Genomic DNA, 20,789 nt, shown 5'->3' with positions numbered 1-20,789 from the left:
CACCACAAGGCAGCATGTCCAGAACTGCCACTTCCCCAGGGTTTGGGGGCTTTGGCACTGCCCCTTGTTTAGAGCAACCACTGTGCAAAGCCTCCTCAGGAAGGGCAGGCTGAGCAGAGGGCAATATGTGGAAGGGGGGAGCAAGTGCTTCCACTTGGAGATTCAGGACCCTGAGTGTGCTGTGGGTGGGTTTGGCAGGAGCCGGTGAGTTCCAGGCAAGTCACCAGTCTTCCTGACAGAAGCCTGAACAGCAGTCTCCCCATCATCCCTGGCTCCCTAGAGGAGCTTGGCCTAGTGCGTTCCCTTCTTTTCTCTCTCTTTTTGCATGCCCTGTACAGTACAGGAGCCACTAGCCATGGGTGGAACTTGAGCATTTGAAATGTGGCCAGTGCTAATTCAGACCTGTGTTGAATGGAAAACATCTGCCACATGCAGAAGACTTGGTATTATGGGAACGATAGGTGGATTATCTCAGCAGTAATTGTACTAATAATATGTTGAGATCCTGATGGTTGGGCTGTACTGAAATCAACATGACATCCTATTTAGTTGACCTGTTGTGTTTCTTCTCATGCACTGTTTCATGTGGCCACTGAAACATTTAAAAGTATATACATGGCTCTGGCTCCTCTTTTTTTTTTTTTGTACCAGGGATCAAACTTGGGACCTTGCACTTGTAAGGCAGGCAGTGGAACTCCTGAGCTAAATCCCTGGCCTGCAGGGCTTTCTTTGTACTGCTTGTTACTTCTGAGTGAGAAAATTCTAGCTGTATGTCCAGTGGGTCTGGAGAGGGACCAATTGGTTATGGTGTTTTCCCAAGTTTGACATGGCTGAAGTACTCTTCAAGGAACTGTCGCCATTTGGAATGGTATCACCACTACCAGCAATTAGCCCGGAGCCACCTGCACTGCTGTTAATTGGACAAGTCCAGGAGTCCCCAGTACCAGGACCCTGGAATCCACAGGCGGGCCCGCTGGAGCTGAACTGTGGTGAGGCTGACAAATCTCTAACCTTTCCGGACCCCGGTAAGTAGAGCATCTTCTCCCTGTTCTTTTGTTTCTGTGTGAGAGCTCAAGGTTGCTCAAGGTCAGGGGTTTGTTTGGCAACTCAGACACCACTGTGTAAGTGGGGCATTGACATAGAGAGGCAAAGGAGGAGGAGGAGAGCAGAGCAAAGAGGGAGAGAGATTAAGGAGGAGGAAGAAATATATCTCTGGGAACAGTTTCTCACTTTTGTGGGAATGGCATTTGGAAACGGTGAACATCATGACTCTGCTTTGAGGCCTTTGACTAAAAATGTTATGTGGGAAAAGAATGGGAGTTTGGATAATGTGGATGAGGCCTCATTTGTCCAGCAAATTCTGGTCCATATGGTTGTTTCTCCACATGGCCACAGTGGCTTTTTAAAAATCCTTTAGTAACATGCTCTCTTCAGATTCTTTAAGAGGATTCAGTCCCTTCCACAGCATAGGGGACATATCTGTTCCATGAAATCTCTACTGGAACAGTGTTTCTGAACAATGTCAGCATCACCTGGGCTGTGTTCAACAAGCTCCCCATGTGACTGCTGCCCACACGGAAGGTAGAGAAGCATGGCCTGAGACAGGTCAGGGGAAGTTCTAGGAGAAAGTAGTCCAGGTGCAGGAAGGCACTTTTGAAAGTGGGTTTCCAGAAGTGCCTCGTAAAGTGGAAGGAATGATGAGATAAGTGGATTAGAAATAAGGAGTATTTTTGGTGACGATTAGTGGCAGTCTGTCTTCTTTGTGTGTGTTTATGTGTGCATTTTGAGAAAAGGTCTTGATGTAGTTCAAGCTGGCCCTGATCTCACTGCGGGACAATTTAGATATGTATATAATGATCACATTCATCATAGGGAATTTGCACCTGTACAAATTCCTTTTATTCCTCACTTCCCTCCCCTCCCTTCAGCCTCTCTTCTCCTCCGTATTTACAAATATCTTTATATTTATTTATTTATTCATTTCTCTTTCATCTTGCTATTCTCATTCTTTTCCTTTTCTTCCTTTCCCCCTCCCTCCTTTTTCCATGTGAATAATTTCTTCTGATTTCACAATATCTTTTATTCATTTTGGCCATTTACACTTTCAGTAGCTATTCTCACTTTTCCTTTTCTTCCTTTCCCCCTCCCTCCTTTTTCCATGTGAATAATTTCTTCTGATTTCACAATATCTTTTATTCATTTTGGCCATTTACACTTTCAGTTTTTCACATTAGAGAGCCAATGTGATATTTCCTCATGTGTGTGCAATTTCACTTAAGAGTTCTGCCTCATGTCAGGCATGGTGGCACACACTTATGATCCCAGTATTCAGGAAGCTGAGGCAGGAGGATCACTGCAAATTCAAGGCTTGTCTGGGATACATATTGTGTTCAGGGGCAGCCTGAACTACAAAGTGAGACCCTGTCTCAAAGAACAACAAGAAGAAGAAAGTATTGCCTCAAGGTGCATCCACTTACCTAGAAATGTCTCAAGTTTATCATTGTTTATGGCTGAATAGTACTCCAGTATATATAAAAAGCACATTCTTTTTATCTATTCATTGTTTGATGAACATTTGAGTTGTTTCCAAAATTTAGCTATTATAAACTGTGCTGGTATAAATGTGGGTATACTTATATTGCTGCCTGAACTTGAGGCTGTTTGCAAACTTATGGTGACCTTCCTGCCTCCACCTTACTAGCGCTGGAATTACAGGCCTGAACCATCACCTGACTTTCATAATTTTTTTGGTACTAGATATTGAACTCAGGACCTTGCACTTGTGAGGCAGGCAGTGGAACCAATGAGCTAAATTCCTAGCCCTCATAATATTTTTTATTTAAACATTCACCCATATTTCTTATGCACAGTTCAATTATAACATTTCCCACATCTCACAATTTGGTAGATGGGAACTTTTTTGAAATAATAAGCTGAGCTTCAAAGAAAGGATAATCAAAAAGGTCAGAAATCACAGTATGTGGTTACAATATAAAGACACGATTCTCATTTTCTTAGCTGAAGGAGCTGCAAGTAGACTAGAAATAAATTGTAGGGAGTATTAAGGATAAAATATTAATGAAAGTGTTGGAAACTAAGAAAGCACAAGTTGCAAAGTTTGAAAAATGTACTAGATACGTAAGTCTATCAAATGGGAGAATGGGGAATAAATGTGGCCAGTGAAAGCAGCTGACTGGGAGGGAGAAGGAGCTGAGCTGAATGCTCGGCCGTCTGCGCAGAATTTGTGTCCAGCAATAGGAATTTGCCCACAGGAGGTATGAGCATGATTGTTTCTTCATCTGAGTTCAACCAGACCCTTGTACATACTAGCTTTTGCAATACTGCCAGAAGATCTACAGTTGGAACTAACAGAAATACTCATCTTAAAAAATGCAGAGCACAGCATGCTTTTATAAACATGGAGTTCACAAATTAGCACAATGAACCTGAAAATTTATTTTCCATGGAGAGTTAAAGTTGGGGGAGTTGGCTATTTTCCATTTAATTTTTTTCATTTTATTTTTTCCCATTTGCAATTAATGTCGTTTGCAGTCATCTTGGGGAATTGTTACATGTACATATTACAGCTTGCTTCTTTTTAAAATCCCTTTTCTTTTCCCTCCCCCTCCCAACCTCCTCCTCCAGTTCCCGTACCCCATTTTACATTCTTGATACAGTATTACTAATCTTCCCTCATGTTTTGGCAAATAATATTTACGTTAATTGTGGTAATTTGGTTCCTCTCCATGGATTATCTTTATTCTACTCATTTCCCCTTTACCTTCTCCTCACCCCTTGACCTTGTTCCCTCAGACCACTTCCCTATTGCAAGAGATCTATCCCCTTGTCCTCTTCCATTCATCTTTGTCATGTTCTGTTTGTACTTTGTCTCACTCAGATGAGAGATACCATACGTTATTTAAGCTTGTGTGCATGGTTTTTTAACTCAACATTATATTTTCCAAGTGCATCTATTTTCCTACAAGTTTGTCAAGTTTGCCATTCTTTATAGCTGAATAGTATTCCATTGTATATAGATACCACATTTTCTTTATCCAATTGTCTGCTGATGTGTATACAAGCTACTTCCAAGATTTAGCTGTTACGAATTGTGGTGCTATAAACATTGGTGTGCATGTATCGCTGTATTATGATAACTTAACCTCTTTGGGGAAGATACTTAGAAAGGGGATGGCTGGGTCATATGGAATTTCTAATGTCATTTCTTTCAGAAGTCTGCGTTCTGATTTCCATAATGGTTATACTAGTTTACATTCTCGCAAACCATAAAAGAGGGTTCCTTTTCACCACGGCCATGCCAGCATTTGTTATTGTTCGATTTTTTAATGATTGCCATTTTTTCCAGAGTGAGATGTAATTTTAGCATTGCATTACTTTGCTTTTATCTAAGGGCCAGAGATTTTGAACATTTTTTCATTTCATGTATTTATCATTTGTGTTTCTTCCTCTGCGAAGTATCTGTTCATTTCTCTTCCTAATTTCTTGACTGGGTTTTTAATTTTAGGTGTTTTTTTTTTTTTTTTTAGTTCTTTGTATATTCTAGATCTTGGCCCTCTGTCAGAGTAATAGCTGGCAGATTTTCTTCCCATTTTGTAGGTTGTCTCTTCACCCTACTGACTGATTCTTTTCCTGAACAGAAGCTCTTTAGTCTGATAGGATACCATTTGTTGATTCTTGCTGCTGTTTCTTGTGTGATAGAGATTCCGTTTAGAAAAGCCTTCCGCACACTTACATCTTCAAGGGTTTTACTTATTTTATCTCTCAGTAGGTTTAGTGTTTCTGTTGTAACATTTAGATCATTGAATCCATTTGGTTTTTGCTTTGGGTTTTTTTTTTTTTTTTGAGACAGGGTCTCACTATGTAGTTGAGACTGACCTAGAACTCACTATGTAGCCCATGCTGGTCTCAAACTCACAGCGATCCTCTTGCCTCAGCCCCCTGAGTGCTGGGATTACAGGCATGTGCCACTACTCCCTTCACATCATTGATCCATTTGATTTTAATTTAGTATATGTGAGAGATAAGGGTCTAGTTTCAATCTTCTGCAAGCAGATAACCAGTTTTTCCAGCACCACTTATTGAATAGGCTTTCTTCCAACGTATGTTTTTAGCCTCATTGACAATGATCAGTTGATGTGTCTGGGGAGGTTTCTCTATCCTTGGTTGTGTTCCATTGATTCACATATCTGTTTTTGTTCCAGTATCATGCTGTTTTTACCACTATTGCTTTGTATTATAGTTTGAAGTCAGGTATTGCTATGCCTTCTGCTTTGTTCTTGTTGTCCAAAACTGCTTTTGCTATTCTGGATCTCTTCTTGTTGAATATAAAATTTAGAATTGATTTCTCTACTTCTGTAAAGCATGCTGTTGAAATTTTGATTGGGACTGCATTGAATCTGTGTAACAGTTTGGGGAGTATGGCCATGTCAACAATATTGGTTCTGCCTATCCAGGAGCAGAGAGTATATTTCCATTTTCTGAGGTCCTCTTCAATTTCCTTCTTCAAAGTTTTGTAGTTTTTTGTAGAGGTCTTTAATTTCTGTGGTTAGGTTAATTCCTAGGTATTTCATTTTTCTTGAAGCTACTGTTTATGGTATTGTTTTGTAATTTCCTTCTCGTCAAGTTCATTATTGTACACAAATACTAATGATTTTTGTGTGCTGACTTTGTATCCTGCTACAGTTCTGAAGTTGGTTATTAATGCTGAGATTTTAGGTGGAAGTCTTTGGGTCTTCTGTGTAGAGTATCATGTCATATGCAAACAATGATAATTTGATATATTCTCTTTCTCCGTATATCCCTTTTATTTCTTTCTCTTGCCTGATTGCCCTGGCTGTTTCAATTACTATGTTGAGTAGACAAGATGAGAATGGACATTCTTGTCTTGTTCCTGATTTTAGGGAGAATGCTTTTAGTTTTCCCTATTTAATACAAGGTTGTATATTGGTTTGTCATTAACAGCCTTTCTCATATTCAGGTACAGTCATTCTATGCCTGTTTTCTTCAGGGTTTTCATCATGAAACAGTGCTGGATTTTGTCAAAGGTCTTTTCTGTGTCTATTGATATGATCATATGTTTTTATCTTGTGCCTGTTTATATGTTGAAGTATATATATTGACTTATATATGTTGACCCATCCTTGCATCTCTGGGATGAAACTTACTTGATCATAATGTATGATCTTTTTGATAATGTCTTGCATTCTGTATGCTACTGTCTTATTTGGGATGTTTGCATCTATATTTGTTAAAAAGACTAGGCTATAATTTTCTTTTTTATTTGAGTCTTTATCCAGTTTGGGAATCAGGGTCATATTGACTTCCATAAATGAATTTGGGAGTACTCCATCCCTTTTAATGTCTTTGAAGAGCTTGAGGAGTATTGGTGAAATAATATCCTTAAAGGTTTTGTAGAATTCAACAGTGAATCCGTCAAGTCCGGGGCCTGTTTTAGTTGGTAGAGTCTTTATTGTTGTGTCAATTTTTATTGCTGGTTATTGGATTTTTAAGCATATTTATATCTTCTTGGATTCATTTTGGTAGTTTGTATGTGTCTACAGATCTGTCTCTTCAAAATTTGATAATTTGTTGGAATATAATTTTTCAAAGTACTATCTTCTGGATTTCAACAGTGTCTGTTGTGATTTGAACATTTTCATTTCTAATTGCACTGAGTCTTTTCTCCCTCTTGGTGAGTCTGGTAAGGGATTCTCTATTTTATTCATTCTTTCAAAGAACCATCTCTTCAATCTGTTGATTTTTTTTTACTGTTTTTTAAGTCTCAATTTCATTATTTTCCGCTCTCATCTTTAATATCCACCCTTAATTTTGATTTGGGGATGGTTTGTTGTTGTTTCTCAAATACCTTAAGAATTCTCATAAGGTTATTTATTTTGCGCTTGCACTGGTTTCCTAAGGTGAGCATTGATTGTGATGAATTTTCCTCTAAGACCTGCTTTGATAGTGTTTCAGAAGTTTCATGGACTTATATGGTCATTGAGATTAAACTTCCAGAAATTTTTTAATTTCTTCTTTGATTTCTTCTGTGACCCATTGGTTATTCGGGTGTACGTTTTTTAATTTTCCAGGAGCGTTTGCCTTTTCCAAAATTTCTTCTGTCATTTATTTCTATTTTCATTGCACAGTGGTCTGTTAGTATGCATAAGGTAATTTTAGTTCTTTTATATTTATTTAAACTGGCTCTGTGGACAAGTATGTAATTTATTTTGGAGAAAGTACTATGTACTGCTGAAAAGAACATATGTATACTCTATTGTAGAGGGATGGAATACTCTGTATATATCTATTAAGTCCCTATGCTCAAGGATGTGAGCATATAGAGTGCAATTGCTGTGAACTTTTGCTTCATTTCCTTTTTTAATTCATCGATTTTTTCATCCCTTCTATGAACTTTTTATAGATTTCTGCTACCTGCTGTTTGTTTTCTTCTCAAAATGTGGCCCCTTGCTCTACCTTGGGGGAGTTAGGAGAATTTGGGGCCTTTTTATTTCCTTGCTTCCCCATGCTTCTATGTGTATCTGTGGCTTTGTTTTATATATATCCCCTTCTTTTTCCCCTACTCTTTTCTGGATGTACTACAAGTAGAGGACTAAAGAAGTGAGGGAACTTTGTGGCTTATATGGAGATTTGTAGTAGGATGCTACCTCTCCATGAACAATTTTCAGTTTTTTTATGTCCAATGCTAGCCTTCTGTTACTTAAGTAATTTTCACTCTGTCCCTATGCCTTGTCAACAAAATATATCTGGTTATAATGACATCCACATATTCAATCTTACAACACTTCTGTGTGATAGACATTGTAGTTAAACTTCTCCCTTTGTCTATCCTTTATGCACACTATGACGGTTTATCATTTGTGATTGTTCTACAGTGAAGTAGGTGAGGTAGGGTGAGGAGAATGGGAGCTGGTTGGATGAGGAGTATTAGACACTAACTACAGAGTTTCAAGGGGGGATAGGGGTAAATGAGAATAAAAGGTTGATGTGGGATCTAATTCTATTGCAGTACTTTTTGGTGAGTTAAAGGGTTAGTATTGATGCTTTTCAGAGGATATTTGTGGGGTCAAGGATGAGATATGTGAGAAATGAGGCTTACTTTCTGCTTTAAGAAACCTACATGATTGCCAGAACCTGCTCATAAGGGGGCAATAAACTAGGTAAGATATGGAAGAGGCAGAGGCTCAAGATGATGTTCGAGGGTTAATACTAGAGATGATAGGAGTGCCTGGGGTTGAGCTAAGTATGGGGAAATTGTAAAACTTGGGAAGAGTTTATATGTTTAAAAAAGAGTAAGGAAATGTGTGAATGGGACTGGGGGTGTACCTCAGTGGTGCTGTGCCTGCCCCGAAAGCTCAAGGCGCTGAGTTCGATTCCCAGTACAGAAAAAAAAGAAGAAATATGTTAATAGTACTGTTTCAGAGGTTTGAGAAGAAGACTAGATAGGGAGTTGAGGTAAGGGAGAGAACCTAAACACCTCCTAAATCATTGAGAGAGCAAATACACAAAAGTAACAACTTAATACACACAGGGAACAATAAAAGAACGTAAGTCCATGTTACTAAATAAATCAAGAAACATACAAAAATTTAAACCTATAGGATATCTGATGGGTACCCAGATTAAATATCCCAATGAGACATTGCATATGTGATTCTTAAGTAGCTTCATTTCCAGAGAGTCTCAGTGCTCACACCTCAGTATCTCCTCTGATCTTCCACTGCAATGCTAATGCTAACTCACACTCAGGACTTCCCACCACCAGGTTGTAGGCACCCTTGCAGAGTCTGATCTTATCCTAGTTCCTGGGTTCGGAACTCTTGCTGTCCTCCCTGAGTGTGATGGTGGAATTGACAGACAGATTCACTGCCAAGAAATTGTCCATGGAGTCAAGATTATTCCTATGCAGTTAAATCAGCTACATTGGTAACAGGCTAATCTGTTACAGTGGTGTCTATCAGGCCTAGTTGAGAAATAACATACAATGAGACCGTATTTTGGGTCTTCCTTTAACCTACAAAAGAAGTCTTCATTTATAGTAAAAGCATAATAAGAACCCAAGTATTGACCCTCACATAATATGTGCTAAATGTGATGGCTTTGTCTCCGCTAATGATGAAAAACAGCATTCAACAGTGATATTTATAGACTCAGTTATCTATCTAAAGCCCAGGTGGTTGGGGACTGGGAAATGCCTGAGGGGGGAAAGAGGAAAAACAGTTTTTTTAAAAGTCCTCTGCTATGTGGTATGGGAACCACGAAACAGGAAGGGGGCACAGGGTCCTAGTGATGGTAAAGGTAGCTTATATATTAAGTTGATGATAACATAAAATTGGGAGCAGAATTGGTAGTGAGAAATGAGGATGGGAAAAGATTCTATGACTGATATAAATATTAGAGAGAAAGTTAAGGGGAGATAAAAAGGGGAGAAGAAAGAAAAGAAATTTTGAGAAGGAATAAGAGTCAGGAGAAAGAAGTCAGGTGAAAAGATATGGATAAAAGTAGGAGGGATGTAAAGGGGCAAGGGAGAATTCCCTTACTTTCTATAAACAATATTGGGAGAGAAAGACAAGAGGAAGAGAAGCACACACACTCAGACACGCTCATAAACGAAAAACAAAGCGAAAATGATGGCATAAAATTAGAAGGGATAAACAAGAAGAGGAAAACAGTGGAAGGAGAAAAAATTAAAATTTTAAAAATTAAAAAATAGTACAATAACTTAAAAAAATAAAATAAAACATCCTGTTGCATTGGTTCTGTGGCTCTTTTCCTCAGCCTAGGATTAAGGAGTAGAGTTCAAGCCAGGATGTATCTCTGCTTACACTGGAAGTCTGTGGTGGCAGTCTGCGCCCAGAACAGTGCTGGGCGCAAACCTCTGCGCCCAGTGAGAACAGGTGCCAGTGTGAGCTTCCATTCCTGTGTAACTTGGGTTGAGCCTGGCCTCAGACCATAGGAGCTGAGTCCATGCTCATGAGTCCCAGCCGCTCAGCAGGAGTCCTCACAGCCTGTTTTCTGATTGCGGGGTGTCTCCCGTGGCTGTCTTTCACCCACCCACTCTGGGGACCTGACAGCATGAGCATGACCTGGAGCCAAGGGGCAGCTCTGGGACCCAGACTGCAGCACTGAGACTTCACTGTGACGGAGTCCCTGTCAGCTCCCCCTCCGTGATTGTGGTGGCAGGTGCTGTACAGGATTGCTTACCCACTGTTGATTGCAGAAGGGCTCTGGAAGCAGTAGTCCATGTACCCTTGGGTATTCCAACCACCGCGGGTCCTCTCAGTTCTAATGAGGGTCTCTGTTTCGGTAAGTGAAAATTTGTACTTTCATTTTGTCTCCCAGCTGGTGGCTAGCCAGCCACTCTCTGACAATACAGTTTGCAAGGGGTACCCTCATTCTTTTATTTCTTCTCTATTAATTAACTCTATTTTTGTCCATTCCTTCTTGGTTCCCGGGTAACATCCTGTTACTCTGATCATTCTCTAAACTTCTGTTTTTCAGACTCTAGACACTGACCTGGAGAAGCTGCATTGTTGGCCCTTGCTATTCTGACATTTTTTCCTATAACCCAATTTTTATTTTTTATTAGTACATATTTGTAATACACAGTGATCCAGTTCCTCATGAGGAGTTGGTATGTGCATGTAACATATCTCAGGTCTTTTTAAAATCCCCTTCTCCTCTCCTCCTTCTCCTCTCCCTCCATCTCTTGATTCCCTTTCCACTTGCAAATCTATATCCCTATTTGATAATCTAACTTATATTTTGCTCTATTTAAATCTTGGGTTTCTAATATACGAGAAACCATGCAATATTTATGCTTGTTTGTCTGATTTATTTCACTTAACATTATGGTCTCTAGGTGCATCCATTCTGCTAGAAAAGAAGCAAATTTATCTTTCCTTATGTCAATCAGTCCTCCACTGTTATCGCATTTTCTTTATCCATTCATCTACTGATGGGCACATAGTCTGCTTCCAAGATTTAACTTTGTGAATTGTGCTGCTATGAACATGTATTAATGTAATATGCCTTCAGCTCTTTCAAGAAGATATCTAGAAGATCCACGTCTGTTTTTTGTTGGTTGGTTGGTTGGTTGGTTGTTGTTTTGCCATTAACATACTCTTTTGGTCATTATAACTTTGTAGTATATCTGAAATCAGGGATTGTGATACTTCCTGCTTTCCTCTTGTTGTCCAGGATTACCTGTGCTCTTCTAGGTCTTTTCCTGGTTTCATGTGAATTTTAGGATTGTTTTCTCTAGTTCTGTGAAAAATGCTATTGGTATTTTGATTGGAATTGTATTAAATCTGTATATCAGTTTTGGAAGTATGCCCATTTTAACAATATTGATTCTGTCTATTCAGGAAAAGGGGAAATCTTTCCGTTTTCTGATGTCCTCTTTGATCTTCTTTTTCAACATATTGTATTTTTATTGCACACCTATTTCACTTCCTTACGATAATTTTTAATTATTTAATTTTTGATGCAACTTACTGTGGTAGCAATTTCCTAATTTCTTTCTTGCTGAGTGTATTATTGGTGTACAGGAACACTATTGGTTTTGTGTACTGATTTTGTATACCACTGTATTACTGAATTTGGTTACTAATTCTAAGAGTCTTTTGGTGGAATTTTTCAGTCTTCTATGTATAGGATAATGGCATCTGGAAATTATGCTAATTTGACTTCTTCCTTTCCTGTACATATCTTTTTATTTCAGTCTCTTGCACTTGCTAATGTTTCAATAACTATATCGAACAGAAAGACTGATATTGGACATCCTTGTCTTGTGTCTGATTTTAGAGGGAAAACTTCTGTTTTTTTTTCACATTTAATATGTTGCCACTAGGTTTATCATAAATGGCTTTATTGGATTGAGATGAAGTCCTTCTATATCTATTACCTTCAGTGTTTTTGTCATGAATTGATAATGGATTTTGTCAAAGGCCTTTTCTGTGTCTATTGAGATGATCATGTGCTTTTTGTTCTTGCTTCAGTTTATGTGAGGTATTGCATTTATTGATGTATGTAAGTTGAACTATCTTTGCATCCCTGGGATGAAGCCTACTTAATCATGATGTATGATCTTTTTGATGATTTGTTGCATTCAATTTGCCAGTACCTTGCTGGGGATTTTTGCATCTTTATTCATTAAAGAGATTCACTTGTAGTTCTCTTTTTTTGGTTGGATCTTCAATTCATTTTAGAATCAATATAATGCTACCTTCCAGGAATGATTTTGGGAGTACTGCTTCCCTTTCAGTTTTCTATCAGAGCACTTAAGGAGTACTGATGTGAGATCTTTCTGGAAGTTCTTGTAGAATTCATCAGTGAATCCATCTGGTCCTGTGCTTTCCTTTTTTATTACTGGTTTAATTTTATTGCTTGTTATTGGATTATTCAGGGTTTTTATATCTTCTTAGTATATCTTATATCTTATATATTTTGTTATTCATATTTATCTAGGAATATATCTGTTTTAGGTACTTTTCTTGTCACTGAGACAAAATACTCAACCCCTAAAAGTTAAGGAAGAAAGGTTTATTTGGCTCACAGTTTGTAGAGGCTTCATTTCATAGTTGGCTGGGTCCAAGGCAGGGTTGACATCACAGAAGAGAAACAGTCCATACTGTAGCAGGCAGAAGGCACCCAAGCAGAAGTAGCAGCAGCAACCTACTTCCACCCAGGCCATAAGCCTATTGATTGGTGCCACCCACACCCAGAGCGATACTTCCATTATCCAGAACTATGATAAACCTATTTAGTTATCACACATCCTTAATCCCAATATCACACACCGTCGATCCAGGCATCTCTAAAGAGCCTTGCCTATGAGAGCATGATGCTTTGGGAAGACATCTAGATACAAGCCACAACATTATTCTTTTCTTCTAGATTCACTGGTCTATCGGTGAACAGTTTATAAAGAATTTTATTTTTGCTAATAATCTTTTGGAGTTCAGTAGTGTCTGTTGTGATTTCACCTTTTTCATTTATAATTGCATTGAATTGGGTCTTTTCTTTCCTTTTTTAGATAAGATTGGATAGGGGTTTTTGTAGTTTGTTTATTGTTTAAAGAACCAGTTATTCATTACACTGATTCTTTGTACGGGATTTTAGTCTCTATTCCATTTTTTTTGCTCTGATCTTTATAGTTTCCTGTGTTGTACTAGCTTTGGGTTTGGATTTTTTTTTAAGACTTTGAGGTACACCGGTTATCTATTTGGACTCACTCTGTTTTTCCGCCCCTTTGGTTTTCTTTTTTTTTAATGTGAGCATTCACAGCTATAAATGTACATCTTAAGACTGTTTTCACTGTGTCCCATAACTTCTGGTATGTTGTACTGCAATTATTGTTTAGTTCTAGGAAGTGTCTTGTTCCTTCCTTGATTTCTTCTGTAACCTTTTGATTATTCAAGAGTCTATTGTTTAATTTCCAAGGGTGTGCGTAATTTCTGTGTTTTCTTTTGCCATTGATTACTATTGTCCTAATATGCACGGTATAATGTCGGTTCTTTGGCGTTTACTTAAGTTTGCTTTATTGGATATGGTCTACTTTGGAGAAAGTTCCAGGTGCTGCTGAGAAAAATGTGTCTCTTCTTGTTGTTGTTAGCTATAATGCTCTAAGATAGCTATTAAGTACATTTGTTTGGGGTTTTGTTCAATGCAGGGATTTCTTTGCTGATTTTTTGGTTAGATTTATCTTTTTGTAACAGTGGGGTTGAGGTCACTCACTATAGTTGTGTTGATGTCTATCTGATCTTTTATGTCCAGGAATGGGAACAAAGCAAGACCAAAATCCACCATGCTGGCTTCTCCAAACTTAGGGAATCTCCACTGAATTTTTGCCTTTATATTCATAGCTTTACATAATGCTCTCACAGGCACAGTGCCAGGCCTCCCAGGCTTTCTTCTGAAATCTGAGTGAAAGCCTTCCTGACCCACAATGCACCTAAAACCAGCTCCATGTGGATGACACCAGTGTTTGCCATCAACTACAGCAGTAGGTAGGGTTCCTTCTCTCTTGGATGTAAGAGTCAACTGCCTGGATTGTTGAGTTGTATGAACTCAGTTTTGAGAACCAAATTCTCTAGGCTGCCACCACTCTGGATCATGTTTCCCTGGAGCTCTCTTCTCAAAGCAAAGTCTTTCATGTTTGCAATTTTGAGGCTGCAAAGGGTAAGGTATTTTTTTTGGAAACAGTCTCAATATGCAGCTCAGACTGGCTTTGAACTCGCTATGTAGTCCAGGCTGGCCTCAAACACATGGCAATCCTCCTGCCTCAGCCTCCCAAGTGCTGAGATTACAGGTGCGAACCACCAGGCCTGGCTGTACTTGGCTTTCTAATGCTAATTTTTTTAGCAACCAAGTTCTCCTCTGATCCATCATTGCAAGCAGTAAATTCAACAGATTTTCCTTTCTAGCCAAACTAAAAACTTTTCCAATGGGTCATTCGCTCTTGATTCTTTTTTTTAAAGCAAAACATCTATTGGTACATTTCAGATATACATAATGATAACATTTATCATAGGGAATTTGCACCTGTACATCGTATATCCTGCCTCTTGATTCTTAAGATACAGTTAACTAAAGCCCCTAACAGTAGCCATGCCACAGCCTCAACATTACACTGCCTTGAAATTTCTTCCCAGATTAGTTAGTCCACTGCCCTTATTTTCATTCTTCCATAATATCTCTGGACATGAGCAAAATTCAGACAAATTTTCTGCCAAAGCATTAAAAATAAATTGGACTGCTGGTTTGGCATGGCCAGGAGACCAGGTACCAATTGAGTCTTTCTTCCCACCTGAAACCAACTGAGCCTAATTTTTACTGACTGCATTTCTAGAGCTTTTTGGTTTTCTGAGCTCTAACCAGAATTTCTCATCGAGGTATTCTTACAACATTCTAGGGTTGCTTCTTAAGCCTTGATCTCAAAACCTTTCCAAACACCTCCACAAACCCATTCCAAAGGTTTCTGAACCACATGGCCAGGGAGAGTCATAGCAACAGCTTCATTCCTTATACCAAAAGCTGTCTTAGTTACTTTGCTCATTGTTGATACAGAATATCTCACACCCACAAGTTAAAAGAGCAAAGGTTTATTTTGGTTCACTGTTTGTAGAGGTTTTGTTATCAGCTTGTTTCTAAAAACTGGCTTACCAACTAAACATTGCTGGGGTCTGGATTGCTCACATCTTCTTCTAGAGTTTCATTCCACATTCTTTTCACAAAGAATTAAACAAAACGAGACAAAAATGTGGCAAAGTTCATTCAATAAAGCAAAAATGAAGAGTGGGAGAGAAACTGGCTTTGCAGAGTGAGCTTGGACCAAGTAAATAGAAGGACAGAAAGCAAAGATAAAAGTTATGCAGTGTGGGCTATCATGGAAAGTTATGATAGCCCCACTCCTCATGACTACCTTGCATTTATACTGTCTAAATCTCAAGGAAACCCCACAAGAACTTCTACATTCGAGTCTTGAGAGGGGTGCTGAGATCCTATGCCTCAGGCGGACGTCAGGTCTAGGGCATCCTATTGAGAATCTGCTTGAGTTCTTGAGAGTTGTGCATGTGTCCAGGATCTTGTATTTAACAAGTTATGCCTACTTCCTCAGCCAGCTTTTGCCATGCCCTAATCTCCTGTCTCAGTTTCAGTCTATAGTCAGCTGGCTCCAAGGCAGGGTAGCATGGCAGAGGGTTATGGCAGAAGACAAAGAGCTCAGGGCATAGCAAGCAGGAAGCAGTGGGACTTCCTTCTTTTATTCCTTTGTATTCCATCCAGGCTATAAACCTATTGGTTTATGCCACCCACAACCAGAGTAGATCTTCCTTCTTCAGTAAATCCATTATCTGCACGCAGAACTATGCTAAATCAATCAGTAGACTAATACAGTATCATACATCCATGATTGAGTACCACATACACATGATCCAGTCACTCCCCAAAGCCCCACCTATGCACACATGAAGCTTTCGAGGGAGATCTAGATACAAGCCATAACACTGTTGTTGCCTTATGGTCCCTTTTGCTGATTCTCTTTCTTTCACTTCTGCTTAACTGCTCACCATACCATTGACCTTTTGGCATTGTTAACTTCATTTTCTAGGATATCCTTGAGAATTCTTTTGAGTGCTGGTTGGTGGTCATGAATTTTTTTATCATCTTTATCATAAAGAGTGCTCTTTATCATATCTTCATCAATTTTCAAAGATAGTGTATCAGGATATACGAGTCTGGGTTGTGAGTTATTTAGAGTTATGGCTGTAACACTTCACTCAGAGCTCTCCTGGCCTTTAATATTTGCATTGTGAAGACTGCTATAATTCTAGTTCATTTTGCTTCATAGTGATTTGTTGCTATTCTCTAATAGCTTTTAAGTTTCTGTCCCTGTGTTGAACTTCTGGGATTTTGACCTTGGTGTGTTGTACAGAGGCTCTTTTTTATTGTGACTATTTGGGGTTCTGTATGCCTTAACTATCTGTATGTTTAATTTTTTCCTATATTTGCAAACTTTTCTGTTATTATTTCAGTAAACAGGATTTATGCCATTTGTGTTGCTTATGATTTTTCACTAATTCCAATTAATCTTAGATTAGTCTTTCTTTGCACATGAAGTACAGTTCAATCCATTTTCCATGTTCTTTTGCTGTTTTTGAGGTATCTTTGGATCACTGGTCTTCAGTAGCAGCTGTCTTTCCACTTCTGACTTTCTGTCCTTACACTGGAAACTTCTAACGCTCATATTTTTGGTAGAATTTTTATGTCCTGCATTTCTGTTTGGAACTTGTCTTAACTACTTTTCTTGTTGCTGAGACAAAAACTTGACACCCAAAGTTACAGGAAGCAAGGTTATTTGGCTCACAATCTGTAGAGGTTTCTGAATCTCAAGCTTAACTAATCAACCCCTTCCCAAAATAGCAGCTGATTAAGCACTCTCTGACATTATGACCACATGTCCTTCCAAACCCTTGTGCTCACATATTTTCCCACCACAACTTCTTAGAGGTCTAGTTTCTGCTTACCTTCAACTGCTTTGCATCTCGTCACATGGTTTGATCATTGACTTGTGATAGGAGTCATATCTATCCTGGACACTTTAGCATGTAGAATTACTGCTGAGACTAGTGAAAACCTGTTCAGTAAGTGTTGCATTCACTCAAAATTAGCAGTGGCATTTTGTTCATGGTAAAAGAATAGAGGATGGGAACTGAGGCCAGAAAAGGAGGGGTGGGCCAAGGGGTGTAGCTACTGGCTTTAACTTGCATGGGTTGTATGGAATACAAATTGGTGAGTGTAAAGAGAAGGTGTGCGGTTATCTAGAAAGTAGCGGCTACATGCATTAAGTTCTCTGTGCTCCCCTTTTCCCATCATTGCTGTTTCCCTTTGATCTGTGGCTTCCAGGCTTATTTGAGCTGTTCCTCATTTACTCTGATATTGCCCTGAGTTTTGAAATCCAAGTATAAAGAAATCTGTGAATTAAAGTGGCACATTACTTGAAATGTTTCATTTTTCTGAATCTGAAACACATGATCTTTCCCTCATGAAACTGCAAACTAAGCTATGTCACTACCTCTGAAATTTAAATTTCCCTTTGGAATCACGCTAGCCAAACCAGTTTTGTTTGTACCATCTTAATAATGCTACTGAAAAACCCCTTTCTAAGCCACATTCTATTGCAGAACAGGACATTTGACTGGCATTGAGGAGACAGAGAAAGGGGCACAGATGAGAGGAGGCTAATCATGAAGGAGGGTATTCATACACTGGGGGAGAGCCAGTGGGAGACATTTTATATAGTTGTTGCTAGATTGAGATTCTGAAGCACAGTTTGGTATTTGTTTGGGTTATTTTTCAGAGGACCTCCTGTAGATGTCAACTGAAACAAACACACAGTGATAGTTTGAACTGGATACCGACCAATTCACTTCAGCAATCCTTTTCATCTGAGTAGTTCTCATGGGCATTATTGTAATAAGCAATTTCCCAACACTCAGCTTTGCATCTTCCTCTGTCTCTGTCCTTCAGCAATGAATAAAAGAGTGTTTCTCAGCTTGCTTATGCCAATGTTTTAAGAAGATTTACTTTGAATTTTGACTCAACTGAATAATTCTATTCTGAAAATACACATGAAACTGTTTTCAGTTCATTGACTTTACCCTGAGTTTGAATTCCCTCTCCCCAGCTTAGAGAATAGCCTTGGATTGAACAAAGTGCACTCTTTCCTTCACTTGGCTTTTGTTCTTGATAAACAAACAAACAAACAAAAGAACAAGAAGCAACACCATTTGATAGGGACTCCAAAGGAAGAAAACCTGACTGGGAAGGAAGCATACAGAGAGGGGCATGTCCAAGAAAGCAGCCTGAACTCTGGCAAACCTTTCTGTGCTCACTTCAACTCTCTTCCTCCCATCTTCCCTATGGCCAGGACGCGCAATACCACAGCCTGACTGGAGCTGTCCACTGGAGTGTGGACTGGACCTGTACACAGAGGAAGTGTGGGATTCCACGAGCTTGGAACAATCATCTGACTCCAACAGAGGTAGGTGATGGTTTGCAGAGTGCCCAGGAAGAAGGCAGAGAAAAATGCAGCCCACCTCAAGGAAAAGGGTGTGGGAAGGTACTGGGGTGTCCCCACATCTCCCTAGGCTTGGGGTACAACGATTCTTATTTCCACTGCCTCTGCTTTCCCAGATACACAATGAAAATTATAATTTTTATTTCTTCTCCTGGGTTTAGAGGGAAAAGGAAGCAAATATATCAGAGCAGAAAAACTGGAGAGACTGAGTACAATTTTTCCTTCTTTAGACAGGAATACCCTGCATGGTCATAACTTACCGAACGACTGTGAACATCTGGAGGTTCCACAGAAAACATCCTCAGAAGAGCTACCCAGTGTTGGTACAGAGTCTGTGACTATCCAGATGCCCTATCTAGTATGGGCATCCCCAAGTTCAAACAAGTTGCCTCTGAAACCTAGGGACAACCAGCAAAAGCCTAACACAACAAATTCTTGTTACCCTCAGTATGGGCAACAGTTTGTCAGTAACAAACTACTTCCTTGTAACCCTCAAACAGGAGAGCTAGGTTACAATTGTCACATATGTGGGAAAGGGTTCCTTCACTGGGCAGACCTTGATGCACACCAGTATAGTCACACAAACGAGAGACCCTTCCAGTTCGCCCAGTGCAGCATGCAATTCACTCAGCTGTCTCACCTTATAGAGCATGAGAGAAAACATCTTCAAATACAATCCTATCAATGCCCTGTGTGTAGGCAGAACTTTACACTTTTGTCCAGCCTGACAGAGCACAGGAAAATTCACAGTGAGGGAAAGAAGCATCAGTGCCTGACCTGTGGAAACTTCTTTAATCGGAGGTCATCTCTCCTGCAGCACCAGAGAACACACACTGGAGAGAGACCATATATCTGTGAATATTGTCAGAAAAGCTATAGGTACAGGTCAAACCTGATGATACATAGAAGAAACCACACAGGGGAGAAGCCGTACAAGTGTAGCCTCTGTTCCAAAGGCTTCATAAAAAAAACAGAACTTACTTCCCACCAAGCTGCTCACTTTCGGGAAGAATTTCTTGGTAATAATACATCCAGGGAAAAGGATACTACAGGAAGTGAGAAATCATAAGAGCCTGCTCTGCAGGAGTGCACTGTCCTTCAAGGGCAGTTTCACTTGCTCTCATTTCCATCAAGAGCTTTTGCAATTTGGCTACATGTAAAACCCACCCGCCAAGACATATAAACTCTAGAGTACTCACCTACTAGTGCCACTGTTCTTGATTTCATTTTCTCGGCTGGCCTTGGCAAAACTTGTTTAAGCATTGCAGTGAAAGTTCTTTTTGTCACCAGCCAGGCAGCCACAATGTAGGGACAATTGAGAGCCATATAAATGGAGACATACATAGACATTCCCAATTGCTCTGTCGCTATGCATCATTTTCACCAATAAAGACCTGGCCTGTGACGGAAATGCACCGGCTCACCTTGCTTCAGTCTCATGAGCTCCTTTGAGCAACACGGAAATGCTTCCTGAACATTAGTGACCACAAAGTTGCTTGACCCCTGCCCCAGCACCCAACAGCACCACCTGCTTCTGTGTGGTTGTGGCTCTTTACTTGGGCATCATTTCACCTTTTTTAACGGGGTCCACTTTTGACATGCAGACAATTTAAGAGACAGAAGGTCAACTCACAGGTACCAAGAAGAACAGCAGAAGGTATCCATCACATACGTACTGTGACCCTTAAATGAAATACATTAGCATGTGGGCCGGCTTCCAATATATAGTCGCACAGTGTAACTTGTTTTCTTTGTTGATAGAAATGAAAGCATATGACAGTGAGTTTTACTTTATGTCTAGTTTTGGTCACCCTCCATCAATTTGAGGTAATTTTCTTATTGATGAGCTTATTGTCCCTCATGTTTTGTTTTATTATCACCGTTGGCGTTTTCGTTCTTGTTGACTCAAAGAGTTGGACCATGCTGATATTGTCCTCTCCATTTTTGTTTGTATGGTATTTTGATTAATAAACGAGTTTCATTCTATTTCTGCTTTGTATTCATTTAGTTTTCCTTGAAGGCTTATTTTCGGTGGCCCAAGGAAAGTAAGCATTCAATCTGTGGGGCATGTGTAGAGGGACTCTCACTTGTTGCCGAGTCATTAGCAGGGACGCTGGTGCTAACGCTGGGCTAGTGGCATGGAGTGCATTGCCTTGCTCCACGTGCTGAA

The 20,789-nt window shown here is 39.5% G+C and overlaps 1 protein-coding gene across 1 annotated transcript; it reads left to right on the top strand.

Annotated features, from left to right (window-relative positions):
• Positions 1–831: 831 nt before the first annotated feature.
• On the top strand, positions 832–20,512 carry LOC104848621 (gastrula zinc finger protein XlCGF52.1). Its single transcript, XM_010604665.3, has 3 exons — positions 832–1,025; positions 18,470–18,583; positions 18,850–20,512. Exons 1-3 carry the CDS (start codon positions 866–868, stop codon positions 19,686–19,688), a joined length of 1,113 nt encoding a protein of 370 aa, XP_010602967.2. The 5' UTR covers positions 832–865; the 3' UTR covers positions 19,689–20,512.
• Positions 20,513–20,789: the final 277 nt, after the last annotated feature.

Source organism: Fukomys damarensis, unplaced genomic scaffold (genome assembly GCF_012274545.1).
Source record: "Fukomys damarensis isolate Sample0158 unplaced genomic scaffold, DMR_v1.0_HiC HiC_scaffold_39, whole genome shotgun sequence".
Classification (NCBI taxonomy): domain Eukaryota; kingdom Metazoa; phylum Chordata; class Mammalia; order Rodentia; family Bathyergidae; genus Fukomys; species Fukomys damarensis.
This window is presented reverse-complemented; position numbering and strand designations above follow the sequence as displayed.

Excerpts from the sequence above, each read along its gene's own strand:
- LOC104848621 (XM_010604665.3), top strand. The coding sequence starts at position 866 with ATGGTATCACCACTACCAGCAATTAGCCCGGAGCCACCTGCACTGCTG. Across the intron at positions 1,026-18,469 it reads TCTAACCTTTCCGGACCCCG|GACGCGCAATACCACAGCCT; the intron begins GTAAGTAGAGCA and ends CCCTATGGCCAG. Across the intron at positions 18,584-18,849 it reads ATCATCTGACTCCAACAGAG|ACAGGAATACCCTGCATGGT; the intron begins GTAGGTGATGGT and ends TTCCTTCTTTAG.